General features: G+C 53.9%; 1 protein-coding gene across 1 annotated transcript; it reads left to right on the top strand.

The window, feature by feature from the left end:
- The first annotated feature begins 635 nt into the window (after window positions 1-635).
- Window positions 636-3006, top strand: LOC100275178 (protein GRAVITROPIC IN THE LIGHT 1). The gene has a single exon (XM_034059921.2). It carries the CDS (start codon window positions 727-729, stop codon window positions 2575-2577), a length of 1851 nt encoding a protein of 616 aa, XP_033915812.1. The 5' UTR covers window positions 636-726; the 3' UTR covers window positions 2578-3006.
- The last annotated feature ends 22081 nt before the right edge of the window (window positions 3007-25087 follow it).

The raw sequence follows: 25087 nt of genomic DNA, 5'->3' as shown, positions 1-25087 counted from the left end.
ATTTTATGTGGAATATATTCGTATACTACTTTTGTCATATGTAGAAGATATTTATGTGCTATATTTTTACTAAAGATAAATATGCTAAAGAATGTGTTATAAATTATTAGAGTACAAACATAGCCTGCTGATATATAAAATCAATTTTCATCTCTTACCATACGAATTCAAGATATATTTATATATAAATTTTAGAAAGTAAAGGAATATCAAATTCCAAGCTAAATAGTCTACTATATTAAATATATTCCAATTTCCTTCAAAATAAATGGATCTAAAGGCCCTGAGAGTTGAATGCAGAAATTTATAGAAGTCCACACATTATTCTCTTCCTTTTTTATATAACTAGTAGAGGAACCTGTGTTAATGTTACGATCCAGAGAAGGGGAGGGGCCAGCGGCGGCCCCGTGCATTGGCAGCGACGGTGGCGCGAGTGAGTGGGAAGGGTGGCACGAGAAGGAGAGGGATGAGAGACAAAGGATGATCCAAATAACACTGATGATTGGATTTGAGTGAGGATAAGTGTAGATATGATTTTAACTTGGTGGGTTTTGTAAAGTTTAAATTAGTGGATTATACATGGGTATAGATAAAGATTAGAACCTTTCAGAGAGAAGGCATGGATCAAACTTTTCTTTCCTTTCTTTTTTTTCTTGTAAATAGTAGCAGTAGAGCTGCCAGTTTTGCAAACATTCCAAACTTCAGACTACACTCTGATATGTTTTTATGTGTTCAGAAAACTGGTTCGGTCCTACTGTTGCTGTCCCACGCACCTCCTCTGTCAAAACAACTGAAACCTTTGTCACGGAAGACGGAAGCGCAGAAGCATCTTTTTGCCCCTATTCCTACCCGACGGAGACAGACAACCTTGCTTCTTTGCTCAAGCGCTCTCGTGCTTCTCAGTCCCAGCTCTCCTTCCCAGATCCCCACTTCTCGTTCGCGTCCTCCTTCCGTCGGCCATCGCCCACTACTCCTCGCCGTCCCACCGCCCCGCACCACCCAGGCACCCACACCCACCACTCACTTCCATTCCATCCCACCTCCGCGCTCCCGCAATTCGCGTCGCCGACACCCCGCCCCCGCTCGGCGCTGGAGAACAAAGAGCGCGACGAGCGCGCGGCGGCGGGCGTAGCCATGCTCCACAAGTTCGCGCTCGCGGTCAAGACCAAGACCATCGAGTTCTTCGCCGAGGAGGACGAGGACGAGGACGAGGACGCCGACCGGTTCGCGCGCTCTCTGTTGCCGGGGGCGGACGGGGTACTTGCCGGGCAGCGGGTTGTCGTGCTGAAGCCCGACCCGCCGAACCCTAACCCTAGCGCGGATGGGGACGGGAAGGCGGCGTCCGGGCAGGAGGCCGCCGTCGCCGCGGCGCTCGCGACGGCCTCGTCGTTCCAGGCGGCGTACCTGCACCTGCAGGCCGCCCACACGCCGTTCCTGCCGGACGCGGCGGCGGCCGCGGACGCCGCCGCGGTGTCGCACCTCCGGCGGCTGTCGGAGTTGAAGCGGATCGCGAGGGACGGGCCGGTGGACCCGCACGGCGGCGGGACCGGGACCACCCTCACGGCGCACCTCGAGGCCCAGGTGCGCGAGAACCAGGCGCTGCTGCGGTCCTTGGACGCCGTGGTGAACCGCCTGCAGGCCGCGCTGGACGCCAAGGACGCCGCGGCCGCCGCGCTGCGGCTGGACCTCGAGGCGCTGGACGGCGGCAACGCGCGGCTCGCGGGCCGCCTCGACCGCGCGCTGGCGGCCCCGCCCCCGCCGCAGCCGGGCGGCGGCGACGCCGTCGGCGCGATGCTGTCCGCGGGCGTCTTCGACTCGGTGCTCCGCGACGCCCTCCGCGTGGCGCACCGGTTCGCCCGCGCGCTCGCCGAGGTCCTCCGGCGCGCCGGCTGGGACCTGGCCGCGGCTGCCGAGGCCGCCTACCCCGGTGTTTCCTACTCCAAGGCCGGCCACTGCCGCTACGCGCTCCTCTCCCGCGTCTGCCTCTCCATGTTCGACGGGTTCGACTCGCACCAATTCGGCGCCACAGCTGGCACGGCAGAGCTCGGAGGAACCGAGCCGGCAACAACCCGTAGGAACGAGTCGTTGCGGCAATTCATCGAGCACTCGGACGCAGACCCCATGGAGCTGGTGAACTCGAGGCCGGACTGCGAGTTCGCCCGGTTCTGCGACCGCAAGTACAAGCAGCTGATCCATCCTGGCATGGAGTCCTCGCTGTTCGGGAACGCAGGCTGCGGGACGCTGCCGGTGATGAGCGTGGCCGGCCCACTCTACGAGCTGTTCGTCGCAATGGCAAGCTCGGTCTGGACGCTCCACAGGCTAGCCTGGGCGTATGACCCAGCGGTCGGCGTATTCCAGGTTGGCCGGGGCGCAGAGTTCTCGATGGTGTACATGGAGAACATTGTCCGGTCGTCCAAGGGTCTCGCGGGGAGCAGGGAGCCCGGGAAGCCGGCGCGACGACCGAAGGTCGGGTTCACCGTGGTGCCGGGCTTCCGGCTCGGAGGGACGGTGATCCAGTGTAGGGTGTATCTAGATCACGGGAAGAGGGGAGAGGAAACTATTATAGACTCGATTTGAGATGAAGCGAAACTTTATATATATGTATGTATAGTCAAAGAAAGAAACTGTACATTCGAAAACGAAAGGAGGTTATTATATGTGTAAAGGCGGTCAAGAACAGCGCGTGGAAATAATCTGCAGGATCGAAGTCGCTGGTCAATGATGAGTATAAAGAAAGCTACTAAGTATCTTTTGTTTTAGGGTTTTTTTAGCTGAAAGGAGGGGAAGGGGTAGTATTGTGTTGGGCTGTGTACAAAAAGGTCATCAGGTTCAGAGAGAGAGAGGAAGAGAGCTTTGTGTTCTAACAGAATCGAAGAGTTATTATTATTTATCTAATCTTCGGTAACTTATTTGTCTGTAGCTCGGTTCCACCTGTAAATGTGTACTTATGAGCACGTGCTTGCGGATCTCTAATATTTAGAAACCCAGCTCATGCACTTGTCGTGCTGAATGAGTAGTGTCATCTTGCCATAGTTCTCCGGATTGGTTTTTTTTTTTCTGTTGTCTGGTCGATTCAGCACTGTGGCATAGTAAGCGTGTTTGTCTCCCAAAACACCAGGCGCGGCAGTGTGGCACACAGCCACACACACACACACACACACACCTTCTGTCCGGAAGACAAGCTTAACGCAGTGTTGGGCTCGGTTCATGGCGTACAATCATCAGCGCTCTGCTAGCTAATTTTCCCGCGCCGTTCTCTTTTCCATTGAACAAGGTTTCGTAGTCGTGCAGCTACCGGGGGCATTGATTGATTTCCCAGTGGCACCCATCATCCATCCCTTTGACTCCGCACAGCTGTGCCTGTGTGGGCTCGTCTTGTCACCTACGCACGCACGCACGCAGACAAGCTGTATGACAATTGGACACATACATGATACATGGGTCGCTTTGCTTGCTGGCTGAACGGTGGCAGTTTCCGCGCACCACAGTCCCATGGTTCAGAAATAACATTCAGAATGCTGCGATGGACATGATCGCAGCTGGGCCCTGTAGAATGGTCTGAGATGTATGGCATCTGTCAACGTGCACGTGCACTAGGGTGTTCGTTGCTTCGGCTTCAGCCCAGCAGACGGGCTCTGCAGACTCTGATGCTCTGCCCCCCCCCGCGGGGCGGGGCATGTTCGCTGGGTTTCTTTGACCTCGCGGATTCCTGTCGTGCTCGCCTCGCGGCTTTTACAGCGGACTGCGCCGCGTGCCCGTCTATTCCTTGAGTTCGCTTTACTCCCGTGCCTCTTCTTGCCGCCCAAGGCGAGCACATCGTGCTGATCTGGTGGTCGGTCGCCTGCCACAGCCCACGGCTCTGCCGGGGTTAAGCTGCGGCACGCGTTCTCCATCATGTTGCCGCTGGGAGGAGGGTTTTTCTTTTTTTTGGTGACTGCCTGACTGGGACTCTCCATCATGCTGATCCAGCACTCTCGGTCACTAGCAGAAACTACAAAGTAAAAAAACCGTGGACTTCCGATTAAAAAAAAACACAGAAAGTGAAAACCCGTGGAAAAGCCGTTTTGGTCAGATCGGAATCGTATACTGCTGGCCAGTTGGGCCATGACGACGTTCGTTTCGTCTGTTGGACGCCCGTTGGGCCGCCCAACTACAACTTCCCGTGGCGCGAAGTAGTCGAGGTTTCGTGGCCGAACACATTGGAGGTTTCGATCCCTCGTGCGCTGGCCGCAAGAATCGCCGCGACGGCATGCATGGCTGGGTGCCCCCCCCCCCCCCCTGTTTGCAAATTCCCCTTTGTCAAACCAAACAGTTGCCCTGCTGCCCGGAATGGCGCCGGCGCGCGGCCCCAAAGCGGCACGGCACGCACGGCAGGGGGGAACGGCTCTTTAACGGTCACTTGCCCGTGCATTTCTTCGTTGTATAAGACAAAAATATGTATGTTCTATATAAAATATAAAAAATATGTGTGTTTTAATGGTTATGCAGTTGTGAATGTAGAGGCAACAACTGAGATTTATAACCCCGCTTGTCTACATTTTACTTTATTTTTGCATTAAGCGGAAAAGGACAGCTCAAACTGACGCTTTATATAGTAGAGATCACTTCATTGTTAGGCCAAACACCTCAACTCCACCGTTTTTAGCAACTCAACTCCATATATATATATAGTTTCTGAAGGTCTAGTTTATTTTAGAGTTTGGAGCTATTGGGAGAGTGCTTCTAGCCGAAGGTCCTCAAGCTCACGAGCTTCATTTATTTCTAAATCTTTTACAGGGCCAATAATACAAGCTTCGGATGGGGATACCTTCATGGTGTAAAGAACAAGGCAATAGCTTCGTCAGAATGAAGTGCCCCGAATCAGTAACAAGAAGACGGAGAAAGATTTAAGCGACGTGCATAACACGTCTCTAAGTGGAAAAGACGACAACACTCTCAATAAGCTCTATACATCATATGTATAATACTTAAGGGCATAAGTGCAATTTCATACGAAGCTCACTCTCTATAAATAGGGGTATAGTGTCCATGCATTCGAGACTTTTTTTCATTGTTCACGTACGCACTCACTCTCGGGTCGCTTAAGATCCAAAGCTGTAAGGGGCAAGCATCTTAAGTCATATTTAAGCATTGTGAAGGTGCCCTTTAATCATATGTAATGGAAGGGAAGAAAATAAAATGATAAAGTTTATATTGCATGAGTTACATACTTTCATACGTTGATCTTTGACTTTATTATACATACGTATTCACTCTAACCTTCTCTCCATCATGACTAAATCAAGAGGATGAGCAATCATGCCACTTTAGTTGTGTTGCTTAGTGCCGGAGACCATAATTAGGGGTACCCTCAAGACTCCTAATTCTCAGCTGGTAACCCCCATCAGCATAAAGCTGCAAAGGCCTGATGGGTGCGATTAAGTCAGGGATCAGTCCATTCGAGCGACTCGATCACGCCTCGCCCGAGCCTAGCCTCGGACAAGGGCAGCCGACCCCGGAGGATTCCCGTCTCGCCCGAGGCCCCCCTCCAACGGCGGACACATCTTCGGCTCGCCCGAGGCCCTGCCTTCGCTAAGAAGCAACCCTGACTAAATCGCCGCACCGACCGACCAAACCGCAGGAGCATTTAACGCAAAGGTGGCCTGACACCTTTTTCCTGACACGCGCCCTCCGGCAGAGCCGAAGTGACCGCCGTCACTTCGCCGCTCCACTGACCGGTCTGACAGAAGGACAGCGCCGCCTGCGCCACTCCGACTGCAGCGCCACTTGACAGAGTGATGCTGACAGGAAGCCAGTCCCTGCCAAAGGCACCATAGGAAGCTCCGCCCGACCCAGGGCTCGGACTCGGGCTAAGACCCGGAAGACGGCAAACTCCGCTCCGCCCGACCCAGGGCTCGGACTCGGGCTAAGACCCGGAAGACGGCGAACTCCGCTCCGCCCGACCCAGGGCTCGGACTCGGGCTAAGACCCGGAAGACGGCGAACTCCGCTCCGCCCGACCCCAGGGCTCGGACTCGGGCTAAGACCCGGAAGACGGCGAACTCCGCTCCGCCCGACCCTAGGGCTCGGACTCGGGCTAAGACCCGGAAGACGGCGAACTCCGCTCCGCCCGACCCAGGGCTCGGACTCGGGCTAAGACCCGGAAGACGGCGAACTCCACTCCGCCCGACCCAGGGCTCGGACTCGGGCTAAGACCCGGAAGACGACGAACTCCGCTTCGCCCGACCCCAGGGCTCGGACACCGCCCTGGCCTCTGCCGACGACCTCCGCCTCGCCCGACCCAGGGGCTCGGACTCGGCCTCGGCCATGGAAGACAGACTCGACCTCGGCTTCGGAGGAGCCTCCACGTCGCCCAACCTAGGGCACAGGCCAGCCACGTCAACAGGAAGCGCCATCATCACCCTACCCCGAGCCGACTCGGGCCGCAGAGAACAAGACCGGTGTCCCATCTGGCTAGCTCCGCTAGATAGGCAATGATGGCGCCCCGCAAGCCTTGTGACGACGGCGGCTCTCAGCTCCCTTACGGAAGCAGGGGGACGTCAGCAAGGACTCGACCGCTCCGACAGCTGTCCCTCCGCCGGGCTCCATTGCTCCTCCGACAGCCACGACATCACACTAGCAGGGTGCCAAGATCTCTCCGGCTGCCACATTGGCATGTACTTAGGGCGCTAGCTCTCCCTCCGCTAGACACGTAGCACTCTGCTACATCCCCATTGTACACCTGGATCCTCTCCTTACGCCTATAAAAGGAAGGACCAGGGCCTTCTTAGAGAAGGTTGGCCGCGCGGGACGAGGACGGGACATGCGCTCTCTTGGGGCCGCTCGCTTCCCTCACCCGCGTGGACGCTTGTAACCCCCTACTGCAAGCGCACCCGACCTGGGCGCGGGACGAACACGAAGGCCGCGGGATTCCCACCTCTCTCGTGCCGGTCTCCGGCCGCCTCGCTCCTTTCCCCCCTTCGCGCTCGCCCACGCGCTCGACCCATCTGGGTTGGGGCACGCGGCACTCACTCGTCGGCCTGAGGGACCCCCCGGTCTCGAAACGCCGACAGTTGGCGCGCCAGGTAGGGGTCTGCTGCGTGTTGACGAAAAGCTTCCCGTCAAGCTCCAGATGGGCAGTCTCCGACAACCTCTCCAACCCGGGACGGTGCTCCGTTTCGGGAGTCTTGAGTTCATGTCCCTCGACAGCAGCCACGACATGATACTCCTTCCACCGCCGCGCGACAACGACAATGGCGGCCGACAGCCCGCCCGTCGGCGGCGGAATCGACGACATCTTCCCCGCGTGGCGGAAGAACAACATTCGAGCTCGCCCCGTCCTCTCCCTCGCCAACGGAGGAGGAGGCGGGGCAACCAAGGCCAAGCAGGAGGCCGCGCCTCGTCGGCTGTCGAGCGAGTTGACGTCCCTAGCACCCCAACGGGGAGCGCGTTGGGCGTCGACCCCGCGTTTGAGACGAAGGCGAGCGCCGTCTCCCCGCGACACGCCGATCCCGAGCAAGTGGACGACGCCAGCGCGCTTGCGAAAAGCTTGCAGGACGTCGCCCTCGTACCGGAGGCGACGATGCAGTCAGTCCTCGACGTGACTTCATCGCCGCTCGACGACCAAAAGGTACCAACCGATTCCCATCCTACGTCATTTATACTCAGCCTCAACCCGCCTAGCAATCTCGCTTTGGCGGGCGCCCTTGTAGAGGCGAGTACAAACCCTCTGGGGTTTCGCTTGCGGTCGCCTTGGGACCGGCTGACGGACGTCTCGACCTACGGGCCTTCTGGGTCCGAGGAAGATGACGACCCCAACATCTGTTGGGATTTCTCCGGATTTGGCAACCCCAGTGCCATGCGGAACTTCATGACCGCATGTGACTACTGCCTCTCCGACTGTTCCGACGGTAGCCGCAGCCTCGACGACGAGGACTGCGGCCCAAGCCGCGAATGTTTCCACGTCGATCTAGGGGGTCCCTCCGGAGGCAACCATCTCGGCATGCCGGAGGACGGTGCTCCCCCTGGGCCGGTGCCTCGCGCTGACATCCCGCGGGAGCTAGCTGTGGTCCCCGTTCCGGCGGGGGGTTACGACCCACAGCTCGAGCAAGTCCGCGGGGCGCAGGCCAGGATCGACGAGGGAGCAGGAGCGCTTGAGCCGATCCGCCGGGACGTCGGGCAAGCATGGGCGGGCCAACCCCCGGCCGGAGAAATACGTCACCTGCCCCAGGGTCTCCAGCACCGCGTCGCCGATGTCGTCAGGGTCAGGCCACCACCTACATCCAGTGGGGTCAGTCAGAACTTGGCCACAGCAGCGATGCTCCTCCGCGCGATGCCGGAGCCATCCACCACCGAGGGTCAGCGAATCCAGGGAGAACTCAAAAATCTCCTGGAAGGCGCCGCGGTCCGACGGGCCGAGAGCACTGCCTCCCGAAGGCAAGGATACCCCTCGGAACCTCATGCCGCGACCTCCCGATTCATGCGGGAAGCCTCGGTCTACACCGGGCGCACGCGCAACACCGCGCCTGCGGCCCCGGGCCACCTCGGCAACGAGCGCCATCACCGCGACCGTCGAGCCCGCCTCGACGAGAGGGTGCGCCGAGGCTATCACCCCAGGCGTGGGGGACGCTACGACAGCGGGGAGGATCGGAGTCCCTCGCCCGAACCACCCGGTCCGCAGGCCTTCAGCCGGGCCATCCGGCGGCACCGTTCCCGACCCGTTTCCGACCCCTGATTACTATCACAAAGTACTCGGGGGAAACGAGGCCGGAATTGTGGCTCGCGGACTACCGCCTGGCCTGCCAACTGGGTGGAACAGACGACGACAACCTCATCATCCGCAACCTCCCCCTGATCCTCTCCGACACCGCTCGCGCCTGGTTGGAGCACCTGCCTCCGGGGCAGATCTCCAACTGGGATGACCTGGTCCAAGCCTTCGCTGGAAATTTCCAGGGCACGTATGTGCGCCCTGGGAATTCCTGGGACCTCCGAAGCTGCCGACAGCAGCCGGGAGAGTCTCTTCGGGACTACATCCGGCGATTCTCGAAGCAGCGCACCGAGCTGCCCAACATCACCGACTCAGATGTCATCGGCGCGTTCCTTGCCGGCACCACCTGCCGCGACCTGGTGAGCAAGTTGGGTCGCAAGACCCCCACCAGGGCGAGCGAGCTGATGGAAATCGCCACCAAGTTCGCCTCTGGCCAGGAGGCGGTCGAGGCTATCTTCCGAAAGGACAAGCAGCCCCAGGACCATCCGTCGGAAGATGCTCCCGAGGCGTCTACTCCGTGCGACGCCAAGAAGAAAGGCAAGAAGAAGTCGCAAGCGAAACGCGACGCCGCCGACGCGGACCTTGTCGCCGCCGCCGAGTACAAGAACCCTCGGAAGCCCCCCGGAGGTGCCAACCTCTTTGACAAGATGCTCAAGGAGTCGTGCCCCTATCATCAGGGGCCCGTCAAGCACACCCTTGAGGAGTGCATCATGCTTCGGCGCCACTTCCACAGGGCCGGGCCACCCGCGGAGGGTGGCAGGGCCCGCGACGACGACAAGAAGGAAGATCACCAAGCAGGAGAGTTTCCCGAGGTCCGCGACTGCTTCATGATCTACGGCGGGCACGCGGCGAATGCCTCGGCTCGGCATCGCAAGCAAGAGCGCTGGGAGGTCTGCTCGGTGAAGGTGACGGCGCCAGCCTACCTAGACTGGTCCGACAAGCCCATCACCTTCGACCAAGCTGATCACCCCGACCATGTGCCGAGCCCGGGGAAATACCCGCTCGTCGTCGACCCTGTCATCGGTGACGTCAGGCTCACCAAGGTCCTTATGGACGGGGGCAGCAGCCTCAACATCATCTACGCCGAGACCCTCGGGCTCCTGCGCGTCGATCTGTCCTCCGTCCGAGCAGGCGCTGCGCCCTTCGACGGGATCATTCCCGGGAAGCGCGTCCAGCCCCTCGGACGACTCGACCTCCCTGTCTGTTTCGGAACACCCTCCAACTTCCAAAGGGAGACTCTGACGTTCGAGGTGGTCGGGTTCCGAGGAACCTACCACGCGGTGCTGGGGAGGCCATGCTACGCGAAGTTCATGGCCGTCCCCAACTGCACCTACCTGAAGCTCAAGATGCCGGGCCCCAACGGGGTCATCACCGTCGGCCCCACGTACAAACACGCGTTCGAATGCGACGTGGAGTGCGTGGAGTACGCCGAGGCCCTCGCCGAGTCCGAGGCCCTCATCACCGACCTGGAGAACCTCTCCAAAGAGGTGCCAGACGTGAAGCGCCATGCCGGCAACTTCGAGCCAGTGGAGACGGCTAAGACCGTCCCCCTCGACCCCAGTGGCGACGCCTCTAAGCAGATCCGGATCGGTTCCGAGCTCGACCCCAAGTAAGAAGCAGTGCTCGTCAACTTTCTCCGCGCGAACGCCGACGTTTTCACGTGGAGTCCCTCGGGCATGCCCGGCGTACCAAGGGATGTCGCCGAGCACTCGCCGGATATTCGGGCAGGAGCCCGACCCGTCAAATGGCCTCTGCGCGGATGACACCCGGGGGCTGCGCACACCCCCGGGAAAGGCCGCTTGTCATCGCCGACGTTCTGGAGCCCGGAACGCACAAGCTGGCCGGCGGTCAAGGCGGGGTCTACAGCAACGCTTGGAACGTCCGACAGCTACGTCGCTTCTACCCTTAAGACGTTTTCAAGCTGTTCGTACACCTCGCTCCCGCACAAGTCTCAGTCATCAAGGAAGGGTCGGCCTCGCCTCGGCAGAGCCCGACCCTCCCTCGGGGGCTAAAAAGGGGGAACCTCTCTGCGTCAAGACTGGGTGTACCTCTCCGCGTCCAAAATTTTCGATCAAAAAGGCTTTTTGCGTTCTCCCGGCTATATCAGAAGCAGGGCCCCAAGGAGCAAACGTGGGTGCATGTAAGTGGCAAGGCCGACTGGGTCGAGGGATTCCTATGCCTCCGGGTTAAGGACACCTTCACTCGTCACCCACCACGAAAAATGACCCCTACTCGGGAAGCCACCCTGTTATTGACGAACAAAGTCGGACACGCAAAATAAAAGGAAGAGTACGACTTCATGCAATAGAAGCAAAGTGTTCAGGCCTCGGCGGCCACAGGAGGACGCGCGCACATCCAACAGAAACTGATCCAACAAGAGTTAGGCGTCGCCTTGGGAAGGAGCCGCGCCTTCAGCTCCGTCTCCGCCTTCGGTGAGGTCCATCTCGGCTTCCGGCGACGGCGCAGGGGGGAGGATTTCCGCCTCAAAGGTGGTCGCCAGCACTGTGCTCGGACCCGCGGCGACCGCGTCGAGCCGCTGGATTTCCGCCAGGGCAGCTTCGTCTTCGTCAGGAAGACAATACCCCTCGCTAACCCGCTCCAGGTCCACAACGTAGTGGGAAGCAAGCACGGCGAAGGCCCGCCTGACGCCGTGGTGTAGCGCCTCGTGGAGCCTGCCGCGCGCGTGATCACCCAAGGCTTGAAGGCGGCTTTGAGGGGAGCTTCCTGAGGGGACGTCGCCGGAGCCAAGGACCCGATAAACGTCCGAGATGGCTTCGGACATGGCCGTGAGGTCGGCTTCCCTCTGCTCGGCCGCCCCGGCAAGCGCCTCGGCAAGCGCCTTGGCGGACTCCCCGAGGGCGGACTCGAGCTCTGCGAACAACCAGAAGAAAAACCTCAAACACAAGCAGAGGAAACAAACAAGAACAAGAACCAAGGATGGTCAAGGCATACCCCGGCCCGGCACGCTGCTCCGAGGTCGCGGCCTGGGCCGCGGCTAAGTCGGCCGCGAGGGCGTCGGCCCGGCTTTCGGCCTCGGCAGCCCGACCCCGAGATCGGTCCCGCTCCTCGACGACCTGGACGAGCTCCGACCGATGCCGTTGCACCTCTGCGCGCGCCGCGGCCACCTCCGTGCGCGCCGCTGCCGCCTCGGCTCTCAGGTCAGTGCAGAGCAACTGGAGGTCCGCTACCTCGGCACCCTGCTGAGAAAGGCGCGCAGTGGCCCTGGCAAGCGAGGTCCTCAGGGACCGCAGCGAGCCCCAGACATCGACTTCGCGGCGGATGAACGACGACTTGGCAGCGCTCCGACCCGACAGATCCTGAGGAAAGGAAGCGGGGCGTCACGAAGAACGCCTCGGTCACAGAAGAAAAACAAAGGTATGCCCGAAACCGTTACCTGGAGGATTTTGGGGACGTCCCCGCAGAAAACCTCCAGCAACGACCAGAGCGACCCCACCATTGCTTCGGCACGCTCGCGGAGCTCGTCCCAGGACTGGTCCTCCCGTTCATCATCGAGAATGAAGACGGGGTCCGAGGCCTCACGGGTCCGGAACTGGAGCACCTGGCGCCGGACCTCGGGGCTCCGCCGCACAACGACGAGGCCGCCGCCCGGTAGGACGAATCGTGCCTCCCCGCCCACCTCTTCCGAGGCACCGGGCGCCAACATATCAGCCGTCTCGGCGTCGGCAGCAACCGGTCGCTCCTCGACCGGGACAACGGCGACTTCGGTAGCGACAGGCGCCGGCATGGCCGGCACGACCGGTGGGCTCAGGACCACGTCGGCGTCAGCCGCCTCTCCTATCACAATGGCCGCCTCGGCAGAGGAGCCGGCCTCGGGAACCTGCTCCACGGCGACCGGCGCCGTCTGAGCCCCCTGAGGTGGAACGCCGTGCGAGAGGGCCGGTTGAACGGCAAGGCCCGAAGCGGCGCTGGCCGCACAAGCCGGCGTCGTCTTAAGTGCCTTCCGGGGTGCCAGGTCGGTCAGCCCATGGCTTCGCTTGCTGAGGAGAAAAGAAAAATCACGGCCGGAACCTATGACTGGAAAGCCAGGACGAATACATTCCGAGATACTTACCCGCTCCGGGCCATGACCCACCGTGCCTGGGGGGAAGTCTCTTGGATCCCGGCCCCCGGAACCGCCGCCGAGGCCCGCTTCGCTGGCAACTTCGGCGCCGCCCTCGCTTCAGGCACCCGGGGAGCAGACGCCCTGGCCTGGTCTTCCGGGGTCACCTCGGCTCCTCCAGCCGAGGTGTCAGGAGCCCTCTCGGGTTGCCCTTGCCCCTCAGGCCGGGACCCTGACGCCCCGACTCCGGGGACTGACGGCGTCAGCCCGCTCGGGGGCTGGCTCGACGGCTCCTGACCAGACCCCAAGCCGGGGCTGAGGCCAAGGCGAGCGGCCACGTCGTCCTCCTCGTCATCGTCTTCATCATCGTCGTCGTCGGGCGTATCCGGCGACGGCTCCCTCGGGAGCCCCTCCCTCTGCTGCTGACGACGGCGCTTTTCCAAGGCGTCTCGAGCCCGCCTCCGCTCGCGGGCCCGGGCCTTCTCCGCGTCCTTCTTCTTTTTCCTCTCCTCCGCGGTGACCCGCCGCACTGCTCGGGCCACCGCGTCCTGCGGGACCCGGGGCAGGGAAGGCTTGTGCCACCCCACCTCCTGAAGAGGAGGGGAAAAACCTCAACCGTAAGAACCCGGAGCGACCGGATGTATGAAGAAGGAAGAAGCGGACACTTACCAGAGTCACGCACCCCTGGTCGGGGCACATCAAAGGCTGGGAGAAGGCGTGGGAGTCCGGCTTCCCCAACGCAACGGACACCCGCCATCTGAGGGCGTCAAAGGGAAGAGGATCAGGGGACATCCGCGAGCCCTCCCAGTCGGCCTCCGGGGTCATCTCCCAAAGCGACAGCCGCCGCTCCGCCAAGGGAAGCACCCTCCGACGGTGGATGGCGGCAACCACTCCCGCAGCGGTGAGTCCCCATTCCCGCAACGCCTCCAAGGCCTGGAGGAGTGGCTCGAGGTTCTTCTGCCTTTCGTGCGGGGTCCCGTGGTGCCAGGCGTCGGTGGCAGCGGTGACTACTCGCTGGGAGAACGGCGGGAGCAACTCGCCGTCGTTCCGAAGGTAGAACCACCGGCGCTGCCACCCCTTGTTCGAGGACGCGAGGATGGCAGGAATATACAGCGACGCCCGCGACTGCCTCAGCAGAAGGGTACAGCCGCCGGCCCGCACCTCTGCACGGACTTTCCTCTCCCCCGTCGGCGAGGCGAAAAGCTCCGCGCAAAAGAAATGGGTCCACAAATCCCAATGGGGGGTGATCCCCAAGTACCCCTCACACACCGCAACGAAGATAGCGGCCTGCGAGATGGAGTTAGGGGTGAGGTTATGCAACTCCACCCCATAGTGGTACAGGATCGCCCGCATGAAGCGGCCCGCCGGCACGCCGAATCCCCGCTCGTGGAAGGAGACAAAGCTCACGATGTACCCCGGCGGTGGGGACGGAGCGGCTCCACCCGCGGGAGGAATCCATTCCGGTCGCTGCTTATCGGTGAGGGGACGGAGCAAACCCTCGCCGACCAGTTCTTCCAGGTCGCTCGCCGTCACCGTGGAAAGGGGCCATGGATCGCGCGGCGGAATGATGGTCACCCGCTCAGCCATCACCGAGCTAAAATGGATGGCGGCGCGAAGGGCAGGAAGGGCGATTCTCTCTTCTCTGGCTAGATCTCTCGGGTTGCAAAAACCTAAGAGGCGGGCAGGAAGCGGAGCAAAGAACCGTCACCGGACCCTCTCCTGGGTATATAAAGACCAAGGCGAGGACGGTTCCAACGTTCCGCCCGGACCGGACGCGGGATTCAAAAACGCGAGGCGAAACGGCCGTTCCTCGAACGGCTCGCGCACGCGCAACGGCCGCCCCGCCAACTACTCGCCCCGTCGCATTGACTCCGCGGCTGGACAGGCGGCGCTTCTGGCAGGAGCAGCGGGCAACGCTTCACCTTCGCCGAAACAACCGCGCCAAAAAAGGTACGCCGCGTCGTTCGGTTTCGTATCCTTTTCCCTTTTTCCTCTTTCTCTATCTCTTGCGACAGGGACCGGGAAAGGGGGATACTCCGAAAGGGATCCTTCCCCGTGAAGGAACCAGGCTCCGAGCCTCCTTACTGATCAGAGGTTCGAAGGCTGGCCCCCCGAAGGGTTCAACAGCCGCCTCAGATCGCGTGGGCCCTACACCCACTACTGGTCAGAGGTTCGAAGGCCGGCCCCCCGAAGGGTTCCACGGCCGCCTCAGGCTACTCGGGCTCCGTGCCCATTACTGATCAGGGGTTCGAAGGCTGGCCCCCGAAGGGTTCACAGCCGCCTCAGACGCCGAGCGAGGGATGACCAGGGGTACGTTCGATACATAACCAAGGCTCGGGCTGCGCTCCCGAGGTACCCTAGGACATTTCCGAGACCAGCGGGAGCGATCTTGCAACGGAATCCCATCGGAGGGAGGCATCGAGCCCTCGGACCCCGTCGCCAGGGGACCGGGTCCGGCAGATCACCCGCAGGTACTTTTGGGCGTGCCTCTGGGCCCCTAGCCGACCCCTAACGAACGGGGCACGGACGTCCACTCGGATTACCCGCTTGCAGCTCACCGGAGACACCATGTTCGGCGCCCATCGAGGGTAACATGGCGCTCTCCCCCCCTCCTCCTTGCGGAAAGGCGACGCAGGGGCGTATGTAAAAAAGCCGAGTCTGTCCCTGATCGCCCTCTTGCCCTGTGCAGAGGCTCGGGGGCTGCTCTCGCAAACCCGGCTCCGGCCAAACCGTTGACAGCGTCAACATACCAGCCCGAGAACTTGGGCCCCGACCGTACACCCGGGCTACGGCCAGCTCGCATGAGGGAACAACCAGACCAGTCGAAGCAATACGCAAGGCATTAAGACCTCGAAGGAGTGAAACCACTCCTCCGAGGCCTCGGGGGCTACACCTGGCGGGTGCGCTCGCGCGCACCCACCGGAACAAAATGCAACCGAGAAAGGCTGGTCCCCTTGCAAAAAAGTGCGACGAAAGCCTCCAAGCGAGTGCTAACACTCCCTTCGAGGCTCGGGGGCTACTGTCGGGGACCATAATTAGGGGTACCCTCAAGACTCCTAATTCTCAGCTGGTAACCCCCATCAGCATAAAGCTGCAAAGGCCTGATGGGTGCGATTAAGTCAGGGATCAGTCCATTCGAGCGACTCGATCACGCCTCGCCCGAGCCTAGCCTCGGACAAGGGCAGCCGACCCCGGAGGATTCCCGTCTCGCCCGAGGCCCCCCTCCAACGGCGGACACATCTTCGGCTCGCCCGAGGCCCTACCTTCGCTAAGAAGCAACCCTGACTAAATCGCCGCACCGACCGACCAAACCGCAGGAGCATTTAACGCAAAGGTGGCCTGACACCTTTTTCCTGACACGCGCCCTCCGGCAGAGCCGAAGTGACCGCCGTCACTTCGCCGCTCCACTGACCGGTCTGACAGAAGGACAGCGCCGCCTGTGCCACTCCAACTGCAGCGCCACTTGACAGAGTGATGCTGACAGGAAGCCAGTCCCTGCCAAAGGCACCATAGGAAGCTCCGCCCGACCCAGGGCTCGAACTCGGGCTAAGACCCGGAAGACGGCGAACTCCGCTCCGCCCGACCCAGGGCTCGGACTCAGGCTAAGACCCGGAAGACGGCGAACTCCGCTCCGCCCGACCCAGGGCTCGGACTCGGGCTAAGACCCGGAAGACGGCGAACTCCGCTCCGCCCGACCCTAGGGCTTGGACTCGGGCTAAGACCCGGAAGACGGCGAACTCCGCTCCGCCCGACCCCAGGGCTCGGACTCGAGCTAAGACCCGGAAGACGGCGAACTCCGCTCCGCCCGACCCAGGGCTCGGACTCGGGCTAAGACCCGGAAGACGGCGAACTCCGCTCCGCCCGACCCAGGGCTCGGACTCGGGCTAAGACCCGGAAGACGACGAACTCCGCTTCGCCCGACCCCAGGGCTCGGACACCGCCCTGGCCTCTGCCGACAACCTCCGCCTCGCCCGACCCAGGGGCTCGGACTCGGCCTCGGCCATGGAAGACAGACTCGACCTCGGCTTCGGAGGAGCCTCCACGTCGCCCAACCTAGGGCACATGCCAGCCACGTCAACAGGAAGCGCCATCATCACCCTACCCCGAGCCGACTCGGGCCGCAGAGAACAAGACCGGTGTCCCATCTGGCTAGCTCCGCCAGATAGGCAATGATGGCGCCCCGCAAGCCTTGTGACGACGGCGGCTCTCAGCTCCCTTACGGAAGCAGGGGGACGTCAGCAAGGACTCGACCGCTCCGACAGCTGTCCCTCCGCCGGGCTCCATTGCTCCTCCGACAGCCACGACATCACACTAGCAGGGTGCCAAGATCTCTCCGGCTGCCACATTGGCATGTACTTAGGGCGCTAGCTCTCCCTCCGCTAGACACGTAGCACTCTGCTACATCCCCATTGTACACCTGGATCCTCTCCTTACGCCTATAAAAGGAAGGACCAGGGCCTTCTTAGAGAAGGTTGGCCGCGCGGGACGAGGACGGGACAGGCGCTCTCTTGGGGCCGCTCGCTTCCCTCACCCGCGTGGACGCTTGTAACCCCCTACTGCAAGCGCACCCGACCTGGGCGCGGGACGAACACGAAGGCCGCGGGATTCCCACCTCTCTCGTGCCGGTCTCCGGCCGCCTCGCTCCTTTCCCCCCTTCGCGCTTGCCCACGCGCTCGACCCATCTGGGCTGGGGCACACGACACTCACTCGTCGGCCTGAGGGACCCCCCGGTCTCGAAACGCCGACACCTAGGGATGGCAGTGGCTAAGGTATCCAATGGACACACAAAAGTTATACCCATATCCACTAGAGAGAAAATAGTACCCCATATCTATACTCATTACCTATCATGGATACAAAATTACGTCATATCCATATCCACCACGGGTTGCGGGTACGATGTACCCATCGAGTACTCGTACCCGGCCACTAACATTATAGTAGACATGATCATTTGAGTCGCAAAAGTAAGCACCGAATACAAACTATTGAAACCTCATACCTCATCGATATTAAAAGATGCTAAAATAACATATTATATTTGTGAGCTAGCATGACAAAATCATCGAACCCAACATAATTTTATTACACGGTTAACGACATTTAGCATTAAATGACAACACCATATATAATCCCATGGATGAGAGAGAACAAGTCTCGTAATCCTAACCCGCATGTCATATGTTAGCGATTTCCTATCGGGTAGCAGGTATGGGACAAGAGAGAATATACCCATGCCCACCATACCCGATGGGTATAACAAAAGACCGAATAAAATACACATGAGTATCAAAATTCGTCATACTCATACCCTAATAGGATTTTTACCCATCAGATATCGGTTTCAGGTATCCATTGTCATCCTTACTATTGCCATGTTTTGGTTCTTCACATAAAACTCAATAGGTGCCCAACAGGAGCTTATCTTTTTTGGCTCTAAATCACTCCAAAATAAGCGTAGACAGACATCGATTCCACAATAAACGATTTGTTCCCTATTCATCTGGTCGTGTCCCTTCCTATCATCGCCCGCTCATGTTTCTTCCCTACCTGCCGCTTCCTCTCTCCCTAGGACTATGGATTCCCAACCCGTCACCAGCCTTCGTCTTGCTGCACGTGTGGTTACATCCTCGTATGTGTAGATATTATAGAGACAATGTTGTTATTATAGTGGTGTTGACTCACTGAAAGGGAAATAGGGTCAAACCTTTTTTCTAAATGATTTTGGTGGTTGAATTGCCCAACACAAATAATTGGACTAACTAGTTTGCTCTAGAGTATATGTTCTACAGGTGCCAAAGGTTCAACTCAAAACCAATACAAAGATTAAAAATGGTTCAAAAAGAAAGGAGCAAAGGAAACCGAAGTGCTCTATGGTCTGGCGCACCGGACAGTGTCCGGTGCACCAGGGAGGATCGATCTCGAACTCTTCAGCTTCGGGTTTCCCAGGCGCAACTCCGCTATAATTCACCGGATTGTCCGGTGTGCCACCGGACTGTCCGGTGCACCAGCGGAGCAACGACTACCTACACGCAACGGTCGACTCTACAAAGTGAACAGTGCAATTCAGATGTCAGAGCAGAAGGTCAGAGGGGCATCGGACTGTCCGGTGTAGCACCGGACTGTCCGGTGCCACATTTGGACAAAGCCTCCAACGGTCGACCAGCTCCAAGCCCTAACGGGAGGATGACGTGGCGGCACACCGGACTGTCTGGTGCGCCCATCGCCAGCAACCTTCTCCAACGGCTACAATTTGGTTGGTGGCTATAAATACCACCCCAACTGGCCACTTCAAAGTGTGGGAGCCCAGCAACATTCCAAGTCATCTAGTTGACATACTCAAGCCCAGCAACATTCCAAGTCATCTAGTTGACATACTCAAGTGATCCTTGAGAAGAAGAAGAGCTCACCGGTCTTGAGTGATCGGTGGAGAGAGGGAAAGGGTTGAAAGAGACCCGTCCTTAGTGGACTCCTCAACGGGGACTAGGCCTTCGAGGGCCGAACCTCGGTAAAACAAATCACCCGTGTCTTGTGTGCTTATTGCTTGTGATTTGTTTGTTCTTTCCCTTTCTAAGTTTTTCTTGCAATATTCTTTGCTAATACTATTTGGTGTTGCTTTAAGTTAAATTCTCATTTAGTGAAGCAACACCTTGCAAGAAAGAACTTGTGTTATTGCTCTTCTTATCAAAGCCCTCTTGTTTTATTCTCATAGACTTATTAGTAGTATTGATTTATCAATTCCTCATTATTTGAAAGCAATACTCGTTATAAGCAAAGGACTTAGTTTTCATACTCCGTTAATTGTGTATCTTGTTCTAACCACTAATCAAGGGATCTAGGTGGGGTGTAATGTTTTAATTTTCAGGTTTCGCCTATCCACCCCCCTCTAGGCGACTTTCAATTGGTATCAAAGCTAGGCACTTCATATTGAGTCTTACAACTCGAAGTGATGGCTCGTAAAAGATCCCAAAAGAACAAGACGACATCTTCCAAGGAGAACAAGGAGGTAACTCTTGAGATATTACTTCCCGATTGTTCTAATTATGGTTTATGGTCCACTAGGGTAATGAATGCTTTTAGGACCGTAGATCCTCAATTAGAACAAATTATAGACAAGAGTATATTCCCCTCTAATTATAATAGAAAAATTATTTCCGAGGAAGATCAAAGATGTTTTCACTTAAACTACCTAGCTTATGACATCTTAAGTAATTCTCTTAGCAATGAAGATTATCATGCCTTCATATCAAATTATAATGAATCCATTCATGATGCGCATGATATTTGGACTAGAATTAAAATCAAATTTAATGAGTCCAAACATGATAGTTCATTTTGTGCTTCTACTTCCTTTGGTCTTTGTGATACTAACCCTTGCAAGGAAGAAGAAAATGACCGATGGAAACCAAATAATGAATCCACCTCTCCAAGAGGTTTGTCTTCCCATTTCGATTCCCACATATGTTGTGTGGCTAATGAAAATGATAGCGGAAGCACAAACGAGGATGAGGACGAAGAAAGAAGCTTCATGCAAGTCTACGCTCGCCTAAGCCAAGAAGATAAGACGGTCATGCTCAAACTTCTAGAAAGAGCGAGAGAGCAAAGCGAAGCTCGTCAAAGGCTAGAAAATATTCTCTCCATGAAAATGCTACACTTTGACGAGTTGACTAAAGAACATGAGGAGCTAAAGTGCTCTCATGTTGATTTGGTCCAAAGGTATGAAACTATTTCAATTGAGCAAGATAACGCTTTACATTGTATCACTCAATTAGTAAATAGGAATGCCTTGCTTAAGGACCAAGTAGAAAAGCTAAAAGATGAGAATCTAGCTTTTCAAGAAAAATATGATATGCTCCTATGTTCTCATGAAGATCTTATGGATGATCATATCATATTAAATATTGCTCATGAGGTTGTGATAGAAAACTTAAAATCCCAACAACCTCACTCATGCACATGTATTCAAATTGAAACTACTTTACCATGTGCTAATGCTTGTTGTCCGTCGACAAGCAAATCTTCCTTTGAGCTAGAATTTGCAGGAACAAACAATGATACACATCAAAAGCTCAAAGAAGAAAATGAGAAGCTAAAAATAAGTTTGACACAACTAAAAGGGAAGTGCATTGCTCAACCTTCTCAAGATAATCGTGATCACATGGTGAAGAAGCTTGAGATAGGAACAACCGTGGCATGCACTAAATCCCTTGAAGAAAATATCAAGGACTTGAGGATTGCCAAGAGGAAGGAACAAAAGAAGAAAATCAATACCTCTTCCAAAAGCCTCAACCATGCCTCCATGAAAGGTAACATCCAAGGTAATAATCAAGTCACACTTCACACTAAGAGAAGTAAGAAGTGTAGTGAATGCTTTGAAAAGGGGCACTCGATTAGGTCATGTCCCTATATTAAAAATGACTTGATTATTAACAAGGATGATAAAGTTTGTTTTAAATGCTCCAAGAAGGGACACTTATTTAGATCTTGTCCCCATTTAAAAAAAGGCATAATGGTAGAAAAGAAAATATTCACTAATCATGTAGCAAGAAAGAAACAAGGAAGGAAGAAATCTTCAAGGCTCGAAGATCTCCTATGCTACATATGTCGAAAGAAGGGACATCAATGCAAAGATTGTCCCATTGGTAACAAACCCCACTCCTAGCTTGTCAATTAATTCTCATGTAACTAGGCAACCCAAAACTTGTGCTAGAAAGGTAATGAGTTTACCTAGTGCTACCACAAAGGACGTTTGGGTTCCTAGGTCTTTGTTGACTAACCTTGATGGACCCATCAAGAGATGGGTACCAAAATATGCTTGACAAGCTTTGCAGGAGAAGGAGATGATATGAAGCTTTGGGGTGCTTGAAAGAGTCAATTCAATTCTTATTAACTCAAGCTATCAATCTTCAATGATCTATATATCCAAGATTGACCCAAAGTTATTTCAAATTGTTATGTCTAAAACTCATATCATCTCGGGGAAGATATTGATGTTGTAGGAAATAAAGAATTATTCTATGCAGAAAAATCAAGGCCTACAACATGGAGGAAAGCCAAAGGATGGTAACACTTATGTTTTTAAGTGCAAGTATCTTAAATTATGATTTCTCATGTGTCTTGTGTAGTCACATAGAACAAGAAGCACTTTAAATGTCTTTAAAATTATGTCATCATTCTTTGAAGAAATTCCTCTTATATGGTAGATTGCATAATCATCATTTCTATATTATGGCAATATACATGCTTTAAATTATTGCAAGTACCCATGGCATGTTTTTCACTAATTATCTTATTATTGCCATGATTCTAGATATAGAGAGATAGTCCAAGTTCTTAAAAGAATTAAGTGTCATGTAAGGAATTCAAATCCTTAGGACACTTATAAAAGGAAAATTCTCTCTATAACTAGAATAGTGGGACTAATGCTTTTATCTAAGTAAACCAAGTAGTCTCACTTGTAGAGAATAAGTTTCTCTTTGGAAGCATGTAATATAACATAAAAAGAACAATCAATCCAATGATTTGTGATGTATTTCTACTTGCTTAAATTGGATATGATTCTTTCACATTTATCGCTTTCCATATAATGAATTAGATTTATTCCCGTAATCTTAAAGGATTATTTATGCTTATTTTATGAGTTAAAATTGAGCATAACATCATCTATAGGATAATCTAGTTCATGCTATGAAGTTTCCACGTTTTAGTAATCTAGCTTTTCATTCCTTATAAAAAAATGGTTACAAAAATAGAAACTAGTGCTTGTGTTACTAACAACATATCTCTTGAGCCTACTTATGAATATCTACAAAAGAGAAAGTGCACAAGCCTCAAGGGTTGCTCTTCACCCAAAGGAAGAAAGGTAAAAGCAAAGGTATGGTAACTCTTTTTCCCATCATTGGTTATCTGCTCTAAATTATCATATTCTATCCATGTGAAGAATAGATTCTTTATTGGACTTAAATTAACTAGATGTGCATTCAATCTCATTTTCAAAAATGCACTTGTCCTTTAGAATCCAATTCATGCCTTTGCTATATATATGTTCTCATATTGATTTGCTTCTAAGTAATGATTACTAAATTCAATATGAAGAAGTAAAATTCCAATGATCGATCAAAATGTTTAAAAGGTGCATATTCCTCTTTCTCAATGAAATGCACCAATGTTAAGGATTTTACTTCATGTCTATGTGACTTATGAATGATGAATTGTTTATATTTCTTAACTAAAGAAATCATCCTTCATCATATACTCCCTTGTGCTATTAACATCTTTCTTGAGTATTTTTAATAAGTTTGGAAGGAAAAAGAAACAACTACAAAGGGAGGACACTCACATGAAAGAGAAGACATCAAGTACAACAACACCTACTTGGACAATAAGATCTTCAAAACAATCACTGGTGAGGTTGTGAGTATTATAAATCCTTTCATAGTGAAAATACTAGGCTTAAGTTGTTTATTGCAAATTTTATGAGCCTTGATCAAGATGTATAATGCTTCTCCCTATTTGTCTTTAGAGTAAATTAATCCATTCAATTCATTCAAATACTATGCATATCTTTAGGGGGAGCCACTTTCTATATCTTGATTATGTTGAGACTATCACTTTATCTTAGTAATTTCATATAGTCTCTTGCATGAGAATGAGTTTCTCATGAAGTATGCTACTATTTTTCAATTCTTATCTTTCACTCTAAAGTAGCATATTTGCTGGATTCTCCTACTCTAAGCTTAATTGATAATCTAATGCGTATGTTGTTCTTTTGATCACATCTGCTATTTGTTTGATCATTGAATAACTTCAATTAACACTCATGTTTCTTAGTGCCGTATATACTATCAATCGATATCTCTCTTGATATGCACTAAGTTAAAAGGAGAATTCATGATACATTTATGCAATTTGTGATCCATTTGATATATGGTAATAATGACTTGGAGAAGGATCACTAGTTGTAGAACTCTCTATTGTGCAAAATATTTCCATACATTTGTCTTAAATATAGGTTTTAAGTAACTAAGGCTAAGGACAAAGCACAATGAAGAGAGCGTCTCTTGTAAAGGTACAAAAGGGTAAAACACTTCCTCTCATTTACACATGTACCTAAATCTTCCTCTTATATACATTTCTTGCATATCTTGTATAAAAGGAAGAGAAATCATGTCTATGTACTAACCCTGCTTCATACCTAGTTTAACTTCTCAAAATCTCACTCCTGCATTAATGCATCTTTGTTTAAACTAGATGAAGTGATTTAATTGTCAAAGAGCTTAAAGCTTAACCTTGTAACGAGGATAAGCTGCCTTTGTTCCAAAGGTGGATGGTCCTTAAGCCTCTTTGAAATCCTTAAGGGTAAATGCTTAAGATGTTTTAACATGCTTTCATAAGTGCATAAACTGTCATGAGCATCACACTAATACTATGACACAATGCACTTCACATTCTCTATGATATAGAATTGTTCTTAGTAACCTAATTATGTGCAACTGGCATTTAAGGCCAAACTATGTTTTCATCTCAATGCACATATTTAGGGGGAGCAATCTATGTTATATAGAACTATGATCATGCTTGATTTGATATATCCTTTGATCATATCTCTTTTATGTCTATGACTAATGTGTTTTCAAGTATATTCTCATGCTTAGTCATAGAATTGAAAGAGAAATGGAGTATTCGGCAAAGACGACGCTTCAACTCAACTCCTTCGGTATTATCCACTCTTTGCCGGTATTCCGCATAGTTCTCCACTTTGGTATAATCTTCACTCTTATTTATTTCCATTGGGGAGAAAGCATTAAGGGCTTATATTTCACTCACAAGTATCCCTTTTTGGCGATTCATGCCAAAGGGGGAGAAAGTATGAGCCCAAAGCAAAAGGACCGCACCACCACCAAATTTTAAAATGAAGTTTTCAAATTGACATCTTATTGTGTTCAAAAAGGGGGAGAAAGTATCTTCAAAAGTCTGTAAAACCCTCTTGAACACTAAGAGGAGAATTTCATTGAGGGAGAGTTTTGTTTAAGTCAAAGGAAAAGCATTTGAGACAGGTGGAGAAAATTTCAAATCTGGAAAATGCTTCTTTCAATCTTATTCATGTACCTTTGACTATTTACAAAAGGTTTTTGTAAAGAATTTGCAAAAACAAAACTAGTGGTGCAAGCGTGGTCCAAATTTTTAAATAATAAGAAGAAAATCATCCATGCATATCTAGTAAAAATATTATATTGGTTTAACTCCAAGCAACCTTTGCACTTACTTTATGCAAACTAGTTC

This window comes from Zea mays, chromosome 5, assembly GCF_902167145.1.
Source record: "Zea mays cultivar B73 chromosome 5, Zm-B73-REFERENCE-NAM-5.0, whole genome shotgun sequence".
Lineage (NCBI taxonomy): Eukaryota > Viridiplantae > Streptophyta > Magnoliopsida > Poales > Poaceae > Zea > Zea mays.
This window is presented reverse-complemented; position numbering and strand designations above follow the sequence as displayed.